The sequence below is a fragment of the Strongylocentrotus purpuratus genome, unplaced genomic scaffold (assembly GCF_000002235.5).
Source record: "Strongylocentrotus purpuratus isolate Spur 01 unplaced genomic scaffold, Spur_5.0 spur5_scaffold_14, whole genome shotgun sequence".
Classification (NCBI taxonomy): Eukaryota; Metazoa; Echinodermata; class Echinoidea; order Camarodonta; family Strongylocentrotidae; genus Strongylocentrotus; species Strongylocentrotus purpuratus.
The window spans coordinates 21,400,155-21,416,132 of NW_022145599.1; the positions used below are offsets into that span (position 1 = coordinate 21,400,155).

The window sequence follows — 15,978 nt, forward strand, 5'->3', positions numbered from 1 at the left end:
TATACTCTGTATGTATTGTATAATGTTTTTTTCATGAAGAATTAAATAAATACCATACCATACCATACCAAACATACACCGGGCCCGGTACGATTTTCCCTACCCGGCGGCAAGCTGTGGATTATAGAGACTGTACGAGACCCTTCACATTTTCATTTCGACAGCATGTGTGGTCACATATTCTGCGGCGCCGGGGAGGTGCCCGGTAAAAATTGGTCGAGTTAAAATGCAAAGCGCCCGTAAGGGTGCCGGCCGGTAAGCACCACGGCGCCTGTAAAGGCCCGGTCACACAGAGGGGACGCATGGGGAACGCACGGCCAGCGCATTGGAAATTTGCAATTTTGGCCAATGCGTTGTCGTGCGCCCAACTTTTGTCGAAGCTACAGCGAGCTGACACGAAATGCATAGTGTTGCTAGCGCGCTGAGCGCATACAGGGCGCATACAGTGCGCATACAGACCGTACACAGAGCGCACATGATAACAACTTCCACGAATGTACAGCGTGTTGCTAGCGCGCTGGACGAATGGTCCACACATGCACCGCGTTCTCAACAGAGGTGGTCACACATATACCGTGTTTACACAGTGATCCGCCTCGAGGGGGTTGAAGCCTCTAAAGCGCGCAAATGTGATCGTGTTTACACAGCAGGAAAAAAAGGCGGCTTCAACCCTCGAGACGGATCCCAATGACGTCACAATGCGGGGAATTTGACCTACATCAGCTTCAGCTGGGGGTCCAGTGACAATGACAATGACAATGACAATTTATTCTCATGTCACCCACATTGGGGTATTGGAGAAGTTTACAATCAGTTTGAATTTGTCAATTAAACACTGTGAAATATACAATACAAATAGAATTAATGTTAATCCATACAAAATAACACTATCGACAATAGTGAGAAAAATTATGATGATAATGATAATAACAATATTGATGATGATAATAATAATTATAATAAAAAACAAAACGATAATATTAATTAAAACGATAATTAATGACGAAATTAATGGAAGCAATTGAAAAAGAAATTTACTGGCACCAGTAAATTGATATCTGAATTAATGAATTACTGAAAATATTCTTGATATCAATTTAATAAATTGATATAAGACAAAAAAAGAAGATAAGATAAGATAAGATACGCGCGGCCTATTTATACTTTTAAGGTTGCGCTTAAAGGAAAGCTATGCGCGCATATCAGTACTACCATTTTCATTGGCTGCTCACGTCAGCCCACATGGCTTCAACCCTCGAGGCGGATCAGATCCCGTTTACACGACATAAAATTGCAGGGTTGAAGCCGCGAGGTGGGTTGAGACCTGCAATTCTGGTGGATTCAAGAGGCGGCTTCAACCCGGCTTCAATCCCCTCGCGGCTTCAACCCGGCTTAAACCCTCGATGCGGATCACTGTGTAAACACGGTAATAGACGACGCACGGCCCGCCCATTGGAAATCGGAAAAGGCCGTGTGCCTAACTTTTGTCATGATTTCGGAAAAGCTAGCGAGCTGACACAAAATACACAGCGTGTAGCTAGCGCGCTGTGCGTATACAGGGCGTGTGCTCCGCGTATGTCTGGCGCTGGTCTAGCGCGCTCCATGCATGTCTGGCGTGCCTTTGGCGTGTACATTCATGCGTCGAGCTCCGCGCACACTTTTGAGCATGCTCAAACAATCCGGACGCACACAGCGAATGACGACGAATGCATAGCGTGGGTCCAGCGCGCTCGACGAACGAGTAACGAATGATGACGCACGCCTAGCGAACGACAACGCACTGGCCAAAATTGCAAATTTCCAATGCGATGGCCGTGCGTTCCCCATGCGTCCCCTCTGTGTGACCGGGACTTAAGGCTGGTGAAAATATCCCGGCACCCGTAGGAACTGTACGGAAGCCGGCCGGTCATTGGACGAAAATTCTCAAAATGTCTGTTTTTACTCGCCGTACGGACCTCGGAGTATATGTGAAAGCCCCATTATACGGACATCAACCTTTTTTGGAATGAGGGGTCAAAGCTTACAGTTAAATAGGGTGAATTTTTTCTCATGCTATATCTGTTTTAATCCTTTGTTTTATTTATTTTGAAAAATGAAATTGAGGGAGAAATCCGGTTAGGGAGAATTCGCGGATACACTTCAAATGAAAGCAGGTCAATGGGGGGGGGGGGAGGGGGTGGGTCAATGAAGGTCAACACTGATGCAGAGAGCTCCAAATATCTTCATGGGAACTTCTTCGACTTATGCCTAGGTCATTTGCTCTACGGCTAGGATACGGCGGTCGTACACCCCCGAAATCGAGAGATACTTGCGGCGGCCGCAGATAATGTGCGGTAGCCTCAGGGTCACCCTAGGGCGTATCCCATCTTTACAGGCCGTACGGGTCGCCGTGGGATTATAACGCGGAGTTATAACTGTTTTCATTTAAAAGGTTCGCCATAGCGATTAGACACGCCGTAGCCATGCCGTAGAGCGGTTCCACGGCGACCTTACGTCGGGCGTAAGGTACCCTTGCGTTTTTATTTACTCCAGGGGTGAAGCGGTAGCAAGAGCCTTGCCACACGATCGCCGTATGGTCCCCCTTCGGCCGCCTTGCGGGCACCTTGCGGCTACCTTGCGGCTGTCTTAGTATTTGTCAAAACCTACGGCCGCCGCAGGGACGCCCTAAGGTGACCGTGCGTCATCACTTCAACGGCCGTATGGCAGCCGCATATTTTCTGTCTCCACAAATTCAAAAAAAGCCGTGCGGCTACCCTAACATATTATGTGACCGCTACCGTATGTGACCGTGGGAATTGTGCGGCAGCCCTGTAATTGCTATTGGCCGTAGATATTTTAGACCGCACGGCCGCCGCGGCAAATGTGATCTAGGCATTAACCACACACTCTATTTAAACTTAAACCAGAGCATTTGGGGGAAGGGAAGCGTGATTTATTTATCAGTTCTTGTGTTTTTTTAATAAAGTCGCAATTTTTCTCATGAGGGCATCTAAATTTAAAAATCGAGCCGACCGATAATTTGCTCAGGGGGGGGGGGGCGAGTTAGTGAGCACTTTTTTTTGGGGGGGAGGGGGGGCTCTCGACAATTAGAAAATTCGTACCCCCCCCCCCCCTTGAGCGCCAGGGAGGGGGGCCATCTAAAAAAAAGGTAAAAATAACGTGTTTTTACACGTCCCCCCCCCCCCCCCTGGATCCGCCACTGGTACATGGGGTTAGTTAGGGGGTAAGTTTTTGGGACATCTCGGGACTAACCCGACGACTACGGTCGAGCTTATAACCTTTTTGGCAGTGAGGGGTCAAATCTTACAGTAAAATGGAGTAACTATGGAGTGACAGTCTCATACTAGAGGGTTGATTCCTTCATTTTATTTATTTCGAAAGATGAATTTGAGGGAGGAATCCGTCTGATCAGCTGGTACAGTTCAGATGAAGGCAGGGTTGAGATCTTCCATGACGGTCAATGGGGTACAGTCTGTGGTGACGGTTGGGATGACTCTGATGCGAGGGTAGTTTGTCGACAGCTTGGATACTCAGGCGATGTTGGTGTAGCCTGGAGGGATGCACCTACATACGGACAAGGATTTGGGTCGATGTATCTTAGTAATGTCGACTGTTCGGGAAATGAAACCAGGTTGACTGATTGCAGTAATGGCGGATGGGGCAACCACGACTGCTCTCATACGAAAGATGCTGGAGTTTACTGTGGAGGTAGGTCGTTGCGAGCACTCATATACGCGAACTTATTATTCCAATATTTTGTGTAAATATCTTCAACATTGATGCAGAGAGCTCCAAATATCTTCTTGGGAACTTCTTCTTCGACTTATAGTGAGGTACGGTATGTCACTGAAACAGCTCCCGTAAGATTTTTGTGCCAAAGTTGATTTTTTGTTTTGTTTTGTTGCATTTTTGGATTCATTGGGGTCCTTGCTATCAGAAATTAATGGGGTTCAAATTTTCCCGAAGACACCAAATTTCCCTATTGCGCGTTATATAAGCCATTTTGGCGCCCAATATGGACCCCCTAGGAAATGAAGGAGGGGTCGGAAAATTTGAACCCCATCATTTTTGGCCAATTGGGAACCCTTTTGAAGCCAAAACAGCAACAACAACAACAACAACAACACAAAAAACAAAAAAAAATGGCAAAAAAATCCTACGGGACTACATACCATACCGCACTATTTATCACACACTCTTTCTAAACTTAAACCAGAGCATCTGGGGGAAGCAAAGCGTGATTTATTTATCAGTTCTTATGTTTTTGGTATGTAGTCGCAACTCTTATCATGTCAAAATGTGGTCCTTGGATCTAAAAAGAAAAATTGATACAGGTTTTAAGGAGACATCAGACATCCCATACCGTTTTTTAAATATTTGTGTGAGTTTAGTAATGTTCAGTCTCATTACTTTCTACTGGCAAAGATTTGAGATTGAGGAACATAGCATGAAGTTGAACCGCCTTTGGAGTTAGTTTGGAAGACTCTCAGGGCAAACCCGACGACTACGGTCGAGCTTATAACCTTTATGGCAATGAGGGTTGATTTTTTTTTTCCAAAGAAAAAAATGTTTTCAATCATTCTTGAGCAAGAACAAAACAATAGTACATGTTGTGATATATCGGTAAAACAAACATTGCCACATCAATTGCACATGTCTCCATTTATCAAGTAATACGACGAATATATTGCGTTTGATAGAAATAATCTGCTCAACTTCATAACAACGTTTAAGCATTCAAAGATAGCCGTTCCTTTTGCATTTCGCAGAGAATATAGTATTTTGCATAAAAAGTGTTTAAGTGTATAAAGTGTTTTGCATATAAAATGACAAAACTTAAAGATAGATTGCGTACCATCTGGGAAACCAAACAAAAAGCAATTTTTTTTTTATTCAAAAGTACTTCATTGTCTAGAATAGAGCTTTGGAAGTCTTGAATGAATTGACAGCCCAAAACAAGTGTGAAATACTTTCAAAAGAGGATATGCAAAATATACATCAATTAGACTTAGCTACGCCCGTAATGTGAAGATATTTGTTGACACCTAATATTCGATGTTCAATTCTGAACTGAAAATAACGAAGTTACGTAGAAAGGCAACATTGAAAGGAGTAGTGTAAAGTTTCTTCCAGACTTGAACAGGTTCATGCAGTTAAAATTGTATCCCATTTTATTTCCGAAATCGGAACTTTAAGGATCTTTGCAACAGAAATGTGATGAACATATTTGCATGCTTTGAAAACCTTCTTTAGGTTATGCAATAATTCATCTTAGGGTGTTTTGGTTTCAGCTTGGTGTTGTAGGATATAAATTTTCCATTCATTGTGAAGTGCGGAGATTAATGAGTAGTAGTCAAGAAAATGACATTGAACTTTATATTTTTTAATAAATGTCTTATGAGAATAAAATTTACCATGCTCATCTAGCACATGTAATATATGAGTGATTCCAATATATATCCAATTGTGCTTAAATACAACATTAGGCGGTATGATTTGCTTTCTGCCACGTAGCTAACCGTGCGAAAAAGGGAGCTCCCGAAAAACACGTCACTCTTTATATAGCGACCATCGTAACGCAACATCCTTACGTTAAAATGGGGTGACTATTTTGGGACAGTCTAATACTAGAGGTCTTATTCCCTTCGTTCTATTTATTTCGAAAGATGAAGTTGAGGGAGGAATCCGTCTGATCAGCTGGTACAGTTCAGATGAAGGCAGTGTTGAGATCGTCCATGACGGTCAATGGGGTACAGTCTGTGGTGACGGTTGGGATGACTCTGATGCGAGGGTAGTTTGTCGACAGCTTGGATACTCAGGCGATGTTGGTGTAGCCTGGAGGGATGCACCTACATACGGACAAGGATTTGGGTCGATGTATCTTAGTAATGTCGACTGTTCGGGAAATGAAACCAGGTTGACTGATTGCAGTAATGGCGGATGGGGCAACCACGACTGCTCTCATACGAAAGATGCTGGAGTTTACTGTGGAGGTAGGTCGTTGCGAGCACTCATATACGCGAACTTATTATTCCAATATTTTGTGTAAATATCTTCAACATTGATGCAGAGAGCTCCAAATATCTTCTTGGGAACTTCTTCTTCGACTTATAGTGAGGTACGGTATGTCACTGAAACAGCTCCCGTAAGATTTTTGTGCCAAAGTTGATTTTTTGTTTTGTTTTGTTGCATTTTTGGATTCATTGGGGTCCTTGCTATCAGAAATTAATGGGGTTCAAATTTTCCCGAAGACACCAAATTTCCCTATTGCGCGTTATATAAGCCATTTTGGCGCCCAATATGGACCCCCTAGGAAATGAAGGAGGGGTCGGAAAATTTGAACCCCATCATTTTTGGCCAATTGGGAACCCTTTTGAAGCCAAAACAGCAACAACAACAACAACAACAACACAACAAAAAAAAAAAAATGGCAAAAAAATCCTACGGGACTACATACCATACCGCACTATTTATCACACACTCTTTCTAAACTTAAACCAGAGCATCTGGGGGAAGCAAAGCGTGATTTATTTATCAGTTCTTATGTTTTTGGTATGTAGTCGCAACTCTTATCATGTCAAAATGTGGTCCTTGGATCTAAAAAGAAAAATTGATACAGGTTTTAAGGAGACATCAGACATCCCATACCGTTTTTTAAATATTTGTGTGAGTTTAGTAATGTTCAGTCTCATTACTTTCTACTGGCAAAGATTTGAGATTGAGGAACATAGCATGAAGTTGAACCGCCTTTGGAGTTAGTTTGGAAGACTCTCAGGGCAAACCCGACGACTACGGTCGAGCTTATAACCTTTATGGCAATGAGGGTTGATTTTTTTTTTCCAAAGAAAAAAATGTTTTCAATCATTCTTGAGCAAGAACAAAACAATAGTACATGTTGTGATATATCGGTAAAACAAACATTGCCACATCAATTGCACATGTCTCCATTTATCAAGTAATACGACGAATATATTGCGTTTGATAGAAATAATCTGCTCAACTTCATAACAACGTTTAAGCATTCAAAGATAGCCGTTCCTTTTGCATTTCGCAGAGAATATAGTATTTTGCATAAAAAGTGTTTAAGTGTATAAAGTGTTTTGCATATAAAATGACAAAACTTAAAGATAGATTGCGTACCATCTGGGAAACCAAACAAAAAGCAATTTTTTTTTTATTCAAAAGTACTTCATTGTCTAGAATAGAGCTTTGGAAGTCTTGAATGAATTGACAGCCCAAAACAAGTGTGAAATACTTTCAAAAGAGGATATGCAAAATATACATCAATTAGACTTAGCTACGCCCGTAATGTGAAGATATTTGTTGACACCTAATATTCGATGTTCAATTCTGAACTGAAAATAACGAAGTTACGTAGAAAGGCAACATTGAAAGGAGTAGTGTAAAGTTTCTTCCAGACTTGAACAGGTTCATGCAGTTAAAATTGTATCCCATTTTATTTCCGAAATCGGAACTTTAAGGATCTTTGCAACAGAAATGTGATGAACATATTTGCATGCTTTGAAAACCTTCTTTAGGTTATGCAATAATTCATCTTAGGGTGTTTTGGTTTCAGCTTGATGTTGTAGGATATAAATTTTCCATTCATTGTGAAGTGCGGAGATTAATGAGTAGTAGTCAAGAAAATGACATTGAACTTTATATTTTTTAATAAATGTCTTATAAGAATAAAATTTACCATGCTCATCTAGCACATGTAATATATGAGTGATTCCAATATATATCCAATTGTGCTTAAATACAACATTAGGCGGTATGATTTGCTTTCTGCCACGTAGCTAACCGTGCGAAAAAGGGAGCTCCCGAAAAACACGTCACTCTTTATATAGCGACCATCGTAACGCAACATCCTTACGTTAAAATGGGGTGACTATTTTGGGACAGTCTCATACTAGAGGTCTTATTCCCTTCGTTCTATTTATTTCGAAAGATGAAGTTGAGGGAGGAATCCGTCTGATCAGCTGGTACAGTTCAGATGAAGGCAGGGTTGAGATCTTCCATGACGGTCAATGGGGTACAGTCTGTGGTGACGGTTGGGATGACTCTGATGCGAGGGTAGTTTGTCGACAGCTTGGATACTCAGGCGATGTTGGTGTAGCCTGGAGGGATGCACCTACATACGGACAAGGATTTGGGTCGATGTATCTTAGTAATGTCGACTGTTCGGGAAATGAAACCAGGTTGACTGATTGCAGTAATGGCGGATGGGGCAACCACGACTGCTCTCATACGAAAGATGCTGGAGTTTACTGTGGAGGTAGGTCGTTGCGAGCACTCATATACGCGAACTTATTATTCCAATATTTTGTGTAAATATCTTCAACATTGATGCAGAGAGCTCCAAATATCTTCTTGGGAACTTCTTCTTCGACTTATAGTGAGGTACGGTATGTCACTGAAACAGCTCCCGTAAGATTTTTGTGCCAAAGTTGATTTTTTGTTTTGTTTTGTTGCATTTTTGGATTCATTGGGGTCCTTGCTATCAGAAATTAATGGGGTTCAAATTTTCCCGAAGACACCAAATTTCCCTATTGCGCGTTATATAAGCCATTTTGGCGCCCAATATGGACCCCCTAGGAAATGAAGGAGGGGTCGGAAAATTTGAACCCCATCATTTTTGGCCAATTGGGAACCCTTTTGAAGCCAAAACAGCAACAACAACAACAACAACAACACACAAAAAAAAAAAAAATGGCAAAAAAATCCTACGGGACTACATACCATACCGCACTATTTATCACACACTCTTTCTAAACTTAAACCAGAGCATCTGGGGGAAGCAAAGCGTGATTTATTTATCAGTTCTTATGTTTTTGGTATGTAGTCGCAACTCTTATCATGTCAAAATGTGGTCCTTGGATCTAAAAAGAAAAATTGATACAGGTTTTTAAGGAGACATCAGACATCCCATACCGTTTTTTAAATATTTGTGTGAGTTTAGTAATGTTCAGTCTCATTACTTTCTACTGGCAAAGATTTGAGATTGAGGAACATAGCATGAAGTTGAACCGCCTTTGGAGTTAGTTTGGAAGACTCTCAGGGCAAACCCGACGACTACGGTCGAGCTTATAACCTTTATGGCAATGAGGGTTGATTTTTTTTTTCCAAAGAAAAAAATGTTTTCAATCATTCTTGAGCAAGAACAAAACAATAGTACATGTTGTGATATATCGGTAAAACAAACATTGCCACATCAATTGCACATGTCTCCATTTATCAAGTAATACGACGAATATATTGCGTTTGATAGAAATAATCTGCTCAACTTCATAACAACGTTTAAGCATTCAAAGATAGCCGTTCCTTTTGCATTTCGCAGAGAATATAGTATTTTGCATACAAAGTGTTTAAGTGTATAAAGTGTTTTGCATATAAAATGACAAAACTTAAAGATAGATTGCGTACCATCTGGGAAACCAAACAAAAAGCAATTTTTTTTTATTCAAAAGTACTTCATTGTCTAGAATAGAGCTTTGGAAGTCTTGAATGAATTGACAGCCCAAAACAAGTGTGAAATACTTTCAAAAGAGGATATGCAAAATATACATCAATTAGACTTAGCTACGCCCGTAATGTGAAGATATTTGTTGACACCTAATATTCGATGTTCAATTCTGAACTGAAAATAACGAAGTTACGTAGAAAGGCAACATTGAAAGGAGTAGTGTAAAGTTTCTTCCAGACTTGAACAGGTTCATGCAGTTAAAATTGTATCCCATTTTATTTCCGAAATCGGAACTTTAAGGATCTTTGCAACAGAAATGTGATGAACATATTTGCATGCTTTGAAAACCTTCTTTAGGTTATGCAATAATTCATCTTAGGGTGTTTTGGTTTCAGCTTGGTGTTGTAGGATATAAATTTTCCATTCATTGTGAAGTGCGGAGATTAATGAGTAGTAGTCAAGAAAATGACATTGAACTTTATATTTTTTAATAAATGTCTTATAAGAATAAAATTTACCATGCTCATCTAGCACATGTAATATATGAGTGATTCCAATATATATCCAATTGTGCTTAAATACAACATTAGGCGGTATGATTTGCTTTCTGCCACGTAGCTAACCGTGCGAAAAAGGGAGCTCCCGAAAAACACGTCACTCTTTATATAGCGACCATCGTAACGCAACATCCTTACGTTAAAATGGGGTGACTATTTTGGGACAGTCTCATACTAGAGGTCTTATTCCCTTCGTTCTATTTATTTCGAAAGATGAAGTTGAGGGAGGAATCCGTCTGATCAGCTGGTACAGTTCAGATGAAGGCAGGGTTGAGATCTTCCATGACGGTCAATGGGGTACAGTCTGTGGTGACGGTTGGGATGACTCTGATGCGAGGGTAGTTTGTCGACAGCTTGGATACTCAGGCGATGTTGGTGTAGCCTGGAGGGATGCACCTACATACGGACAAGGATTTGGGTCGATGTATCTTAGTAATGTCGACTGTTCGGGAAATGAAACCAGGTTGACTGATTGCAGTAATGGCGGATGGGGCAACCACGACTGCTCTCATACGAAAGATGCTGGAGTTTACTGTGGAGGTAGGTCGTTGCGAGCACTCATATACGCGAACTTATTATTCCAATATTTTGTGTAAATATCTTCAACATTGATGCAGAGAGCTCCAAATATCTTCTTGGGAACTTCTTCTTCGACTTATAGTGAGGTACGGTATGTCACTGAAACAGCTCCCGTAAGATTTTTGTGCCAAAGTTGATTTTTTGTTTTGTTTTGTTGCATTTTTGGATTCATTGGGGTCCTTGCTATCAGAAATTAATGGGGTTCAAATTTTCCCGAAGACACCAAATTTCCCTATTGCGCGTTATATAAGCCATTTTGGCGCCCAATATGGACCCCCTAGGAAATGAAGGAGGGGTCGGAAAATTTGAACCCCATCATTTTTGGCCAATTGGGAACCCTTTTGAAGCCAAAACAGCAACAACAACAACAACAACAACACACAAAAAAAAAAAAAAAATGGCAAAAAAATCCTACGGGACTACATACCATACCGCACTATTTATCACACACTCTTTCTAAACTTAAACCAGAGCATCTGGGGGAAGCAAAGCGTGATTTATTTATCAGTTCTTATGTTTTTGGTATGTAGTCGCAACTCTTATCATGTCAAAATGTGGTCCTTGGATCTAAAAAGAAAAATTGATACAGGTTTTAAGGAGACATCAGACATCCCATACCGTTTTTTAAATATTTGTGTGAGTTTAGTAATGTTCAGTCTCATTACTTTCTACTGGCAAAGATTTGAGATTGAGGAACATAGCATGAAGTTGAACCGCCTTTGGAGTTAGTTTGGAAGACTCTCAGGGCAAACCCGACGACTACGGTCGAGCTTATAACCTTTATGGCAATGAGGGTTGATTTTTTTTTTCCAAAGAAAAAAATGTTTTCAATCATTCTTGAGCAAGAACAAAACAATAGTACATGTTGTGATATATCGGTAAAACAAACATTGCCACATCAATTGCACATGTCTCCATTTATCAAGTAATACGACGAATATATTGCGTTTGATAGAAATAATCTGCTCAACTTCATAACAAAGTTTAAGCATTCAAAGATAGCCGTTCCTTTTGCATTTCGCAGAGAATATAGTATTTTGCATACAAAGTGTTTAAGTGTATAAAGTGTTTTGCATATAAAATGACAAAACTTAAAGATAGATTGCGTACCATCTGGGAAACCAAACAAAAAGCAATTTTTTTTTTATTCAAAAGTACTTCATTGTCTAGAATAGAGCTTTGGAAGTCTTGAATGAATTGACAGCCCAAAACAAGTGTGAAATACTTTCAAAAGAGGATATGCAAAATATACATCAATTAGACTTAGCTACGCCCGTAATGTGAAGATATTTGTTGACACCTAATATTCGATGTTCAATTCTGAACTGAAAATAACGAAGTTACGTAGAAAGGCAACATTGAAAGGAGTAGTGTAAAGTTTCTTCCAGACTTGAACAGGTTCATGCAGTTAAAATTGTATCCCATTTTATTTCCGAAATCGGAACTTTAAGGATCTTTGCAACAGAAATGTGATGAACATATTTGCATGCTTTGAAAACCTTCTTTAGGTTATGCAATAATTCATCTTAGGGTGTTTTGGTTTCAGCTTGGTGTTGTAGGATATAAATTTTCCATTCATTGTGAAGTGCGGAGATTAATGAGTAGTAGTCAAGAAAATGACATTGAACTTTATATTTTTTAATAAATGTCTTATGAGAATAAAATTTACCATGCTCATCTAGCACATGTAATATATGAGTGATTCCAATATATATCCAATTGTGCTTAAATACAACATTAGGCGGTATGATTTGCTTTCTGCCACGTAGCTAACCGTGCGAAAAAGGGAGCTCCCGAAAAACACGTCACTCTTTATATAGCGACCATCGTAACGCAACATCCTTACGTTAAAATGGGGTGACTATTTTGGGACAGTCTAATACTAGAGGTCTTATTCCCTTCGTTCTATTTATTTCGAAAGATGAAGTTGAGGGAGGAATCCGTCTGATCAGCTGGTACAGTTCAGATGAAGGCAGTGTTGAGATCTTCCATGACGGTCAATGGGGTACAGTCTGTGGTGACGGTTGGGATGACTCTGATGCGAGGGTAGTTTGTCGACAGCTTGGATACTCAGGCGATGTTGGTGTAGCCTGGAGGGATGCACCTACATACGGACAAGGATTTGGGTCGATGTATCTTAGTAATGTCGACTGTTCGGGAAATGAAACCAGGTTGACTGATTGCAGTAATGGCGGATGGGGCAACCACGACTGCTCTCATACGAAAGATGCTGGAGTTTACTGTGGAGGTAGGTCGTTGCGAGCACTCATATACGCGAACTTATTATTCCAATATTTTGTGTAAATATCTTCAACATTGATGCAGAGAGCTCCAAATATCTTCTTGGGAACTTCTTCTTCGACTTATAGTGAGGTACGGTATGTCACTGAAACAGCTCCCGTAAGATTTTTGTGCCAAAGTTGATTTTTTGTTTTGTTTTGTTGCATTTTTGGATTCATTGGGGTCCTTGCTATCAGAAATTAATGGGGTTCAAATTTTCCCGAAGACACCAAATTTCCCTATTGCGCGTTATATAAGCCATTTTGGCGCCCAATATGGACCCCCTAGGAAATGAAGGAGGGGTCGGAAAATTTGAACCCCATCATTTTTGGCCAATTGGGAACCCTTTTGAAGCCAAAACAGCAACAACAACAACAACAACAACACACAAAAAAAAAAAAAAATGGCAAAAAAATCCTACGGGACTACATACCATACCGCACTATTTATCACACACTCTTTCTAAACTTAAACCAGAGCATCTGGGGGAAGCAAAGCGTGATTTATTTATCAGTTCTTATGTTTTTGGTATGTAGTCGCAACTCTTATCATGTCAAAATGTGGTCCTTGGATCTAAAAAGAAAAATTGATACAGGTTTTAAGGAGACATCAGACATCCCATACCGTTTTTTAAATATTTGTGTGAGTTTAGTAATGTTCAGTCTCATTACTTTCTACTGGCAAAGATTTGAGATTGAGGAACATAGCATGAAGTTGAACCGCCTTTGGAGTTAGTTTGGAAGACTCTCAGGGCAAACCCGACGACTACGGTCGAGCTTATAACCTTTATGGCAATGAGGGTTGATTTTTTTTTCCAAAGAAAAAAATGTTTTCAATCATTCTTGAGCAAGAACAAAACAATAGTACATGTTGTGATATATCGGTAAAACAAACATTGCCACATCAATTGCACATGTCTCCATTTATCAAGTAATACGACGAATATATTGCGTTTGATAGAAATAATCTGCTCAACTTCATAACAACGTTTAAGCATTCAAAGATAGCCGTTCCTTTTGCATTTCGCAGAGAATATAGTATTTTGCATAAAAAGTGTTTAAGTGTATAAAGTGTTTTGCATATAAAATGACAAAACTTAAAGATAGATTGCGTACCATCTGGGAAACCAAACAAAAAGCAATTTTTTTTTATTCAAAAGTACTTCATTGTCTAGAATAGAGCTTTGGAAGTCTTGAATGAATTGACAGCCCAAAACAAGTGTGAAATACTTTCAAAAGAGGATATGCAAAATATACATCAATTAGAATTAGCTACGCCCGTAATGTGAAGATATTTGTTGACACCTAATATTCGATGTTCAATTCTGAACTGAAAATAACGAAGTTACGTAGAAAGGCAACATTGAAAGGAGTAGTGTAAAGTTTCTTCCAGACTTGAACAGGTTCATGCAGTTAAAATTGTATCCCATTTTATTTCCGAAATCGGAACTTTAAGGATCTTTGCAACAGAAATGTGATGAACATATTTGCATGCTTTGAAAACCTTCTTTAGGTTATGCAATAATTCATCTTAGGGTGTTTTGGTTTCAGCTTGGTGTTGTAGGATATAAATTTTCCATTCATTGTGAAGTGCGGAGATTAATGAGTAGTAGTCAAGAAAATGACATTGAACTTTATATTTTTTAATAAATGTCTTATAAGAATAAAATTTACCATGCTCATCTAGCACATGTAATATATGAGTGATTCCAATATATATCCAATTGTGCTTAAATACAACATTAGGCGGTATGATTTGCTTTCTGCCACGTAGCTAACCGTGCGAAAAAGGGAGCTCCCGAAAAACACGTCACTCTTTATATAGCGACCATCGTAACGCAACATCCTTACGTTAAAATGGGGTGACTATTTTGGGACAGTCTCATACTAGAGGTCTTATTCCCTTCGTTCTATTTATTTCGAAAGATGAAGTTGAGGGAGGAATCCGTCTGATCAGCTGGTACAGTTCAGATGAAGGCAGGGTTGAGATCTTCCATGACGGTCAATGGGGTACAGTCTGTGGTGACGGTTGGGATGACTCTGATGCGAGGGTAGTTTGTCGACAGCTTGGATACTCAGGCGATGTTGGTGTAGCCTGGAGGGATGCACCTACATACGGACAAGGATTTGGGTCGATGTATCTTAGTAATGTCGACTGTTCGGGAAATGAAACCAGGTTGACTGATTGCAGTAATGGCGGATGGGGCAACCACGACTGCTCTCATACGAAAGATGCTGGAGTTTACTGTGGAGGTAGGTCGTTGCGAGCACTCATATACGCGAACTTATTATTCCAATATTTTGTGTAAATATCTTCAACATTGATGCAGAGAGCTCCAAATATCTTCTTGGGAACTTCTTCTTCGACTTATAGTGAGGTACGGTATGTCACTGAAACAGCTCCCGTAAGATTTTTGTGCCAAAGTTGATTTTTTGTTTTGTTTTGTTGCATTTTTGGATTCATTGGGGTCCTTGCTATCAGAAATTAATGGGGTTCAAATTTTCCCGAAGACACCAAATTTCCCTATTGCGCGTTATATAAGCCATTTTGGCGCCCAATATGGACCCCCTAGGAAATGAAGGAGGGGTCGGAAAATTTGAACCCCATCATTTTTGGCCAATTGGGAACCCTTTTGAAGCCAAAACAGCAACAACAACAACAACAACAACACACAAAAAAAAAAAAAAAATGGCAAAAAAATCCTACGGGACTACATACCATACCGCACTATTTATCACACACTCTTTCTAAACTTAAACCAGAGCATCTGGGGGAAGCAAAGCGTGATTTATTTATCAGTTCTTATGTTTTTGGTATGTAGTCGCAACTCTTATCATGTCAAAATGTGGTCCTTGGATCTAAAAAGAAAAATTGATACAGGTTTTAAGGAGACATCAGACATCCCATACCGTTTTTTAAATATTTGTGTGAGTTTAGTAATGTTCAGTCTCATTACTTTCCACTGGCAAAGATTTGAGATTGAGGAACATAGCATGAAGTTGAACCGCCTTTGGAGTTAGTTTGGAAGACTCTCAGGGCAAACCCGACGACTACGGTCGAGCTTATAACCTTTATGGCAATGAGGGTTGATTTTTT

The 15,978-nt window shown here is 40.0% G+C and overlaps 1 protein-coding gene across 1 annotated transcript in view; it reads left to right on the top strand.

Annotated features, from left to right (window-relative positions):
- Positions 1-15,978, top strand: part of LOC115923806 (deleted in malignant brain tumors 1 protein-like) — a 29,184-nt gene that overhangs the window by 9,096 nt on the left and 4,110 nt on the right. Inside the window, exons 12-18 of the mRNA XM_030985144.1 lie at positions 1,238-1,426; positions 3,382-3,708; positions 5,667-5,993; positions 7,952-8,278; positions 10,237-10,563; positions 12,524-12,850; positions 14,808-15,134. Coding sequence (XP_030841004.1) covers positions 1,238-1,426; positions 3,382-3,708; positions 5,667-5,993; positions 7,952-8,278; positions 10,237-10,563; positions 12,524-12,850; positions 14,808-15,134 — 2,151 coding nt within the window. The remainder of the gene's footprint in view (positions 1-1,237; positions 1,427-3,381; positions 3,709-5,666; positions 5,994-7,951; positions 8,279-10,236; positions 10,564-12,523; positions 12,851-14,807; positions 15,135-15,978) is intronic.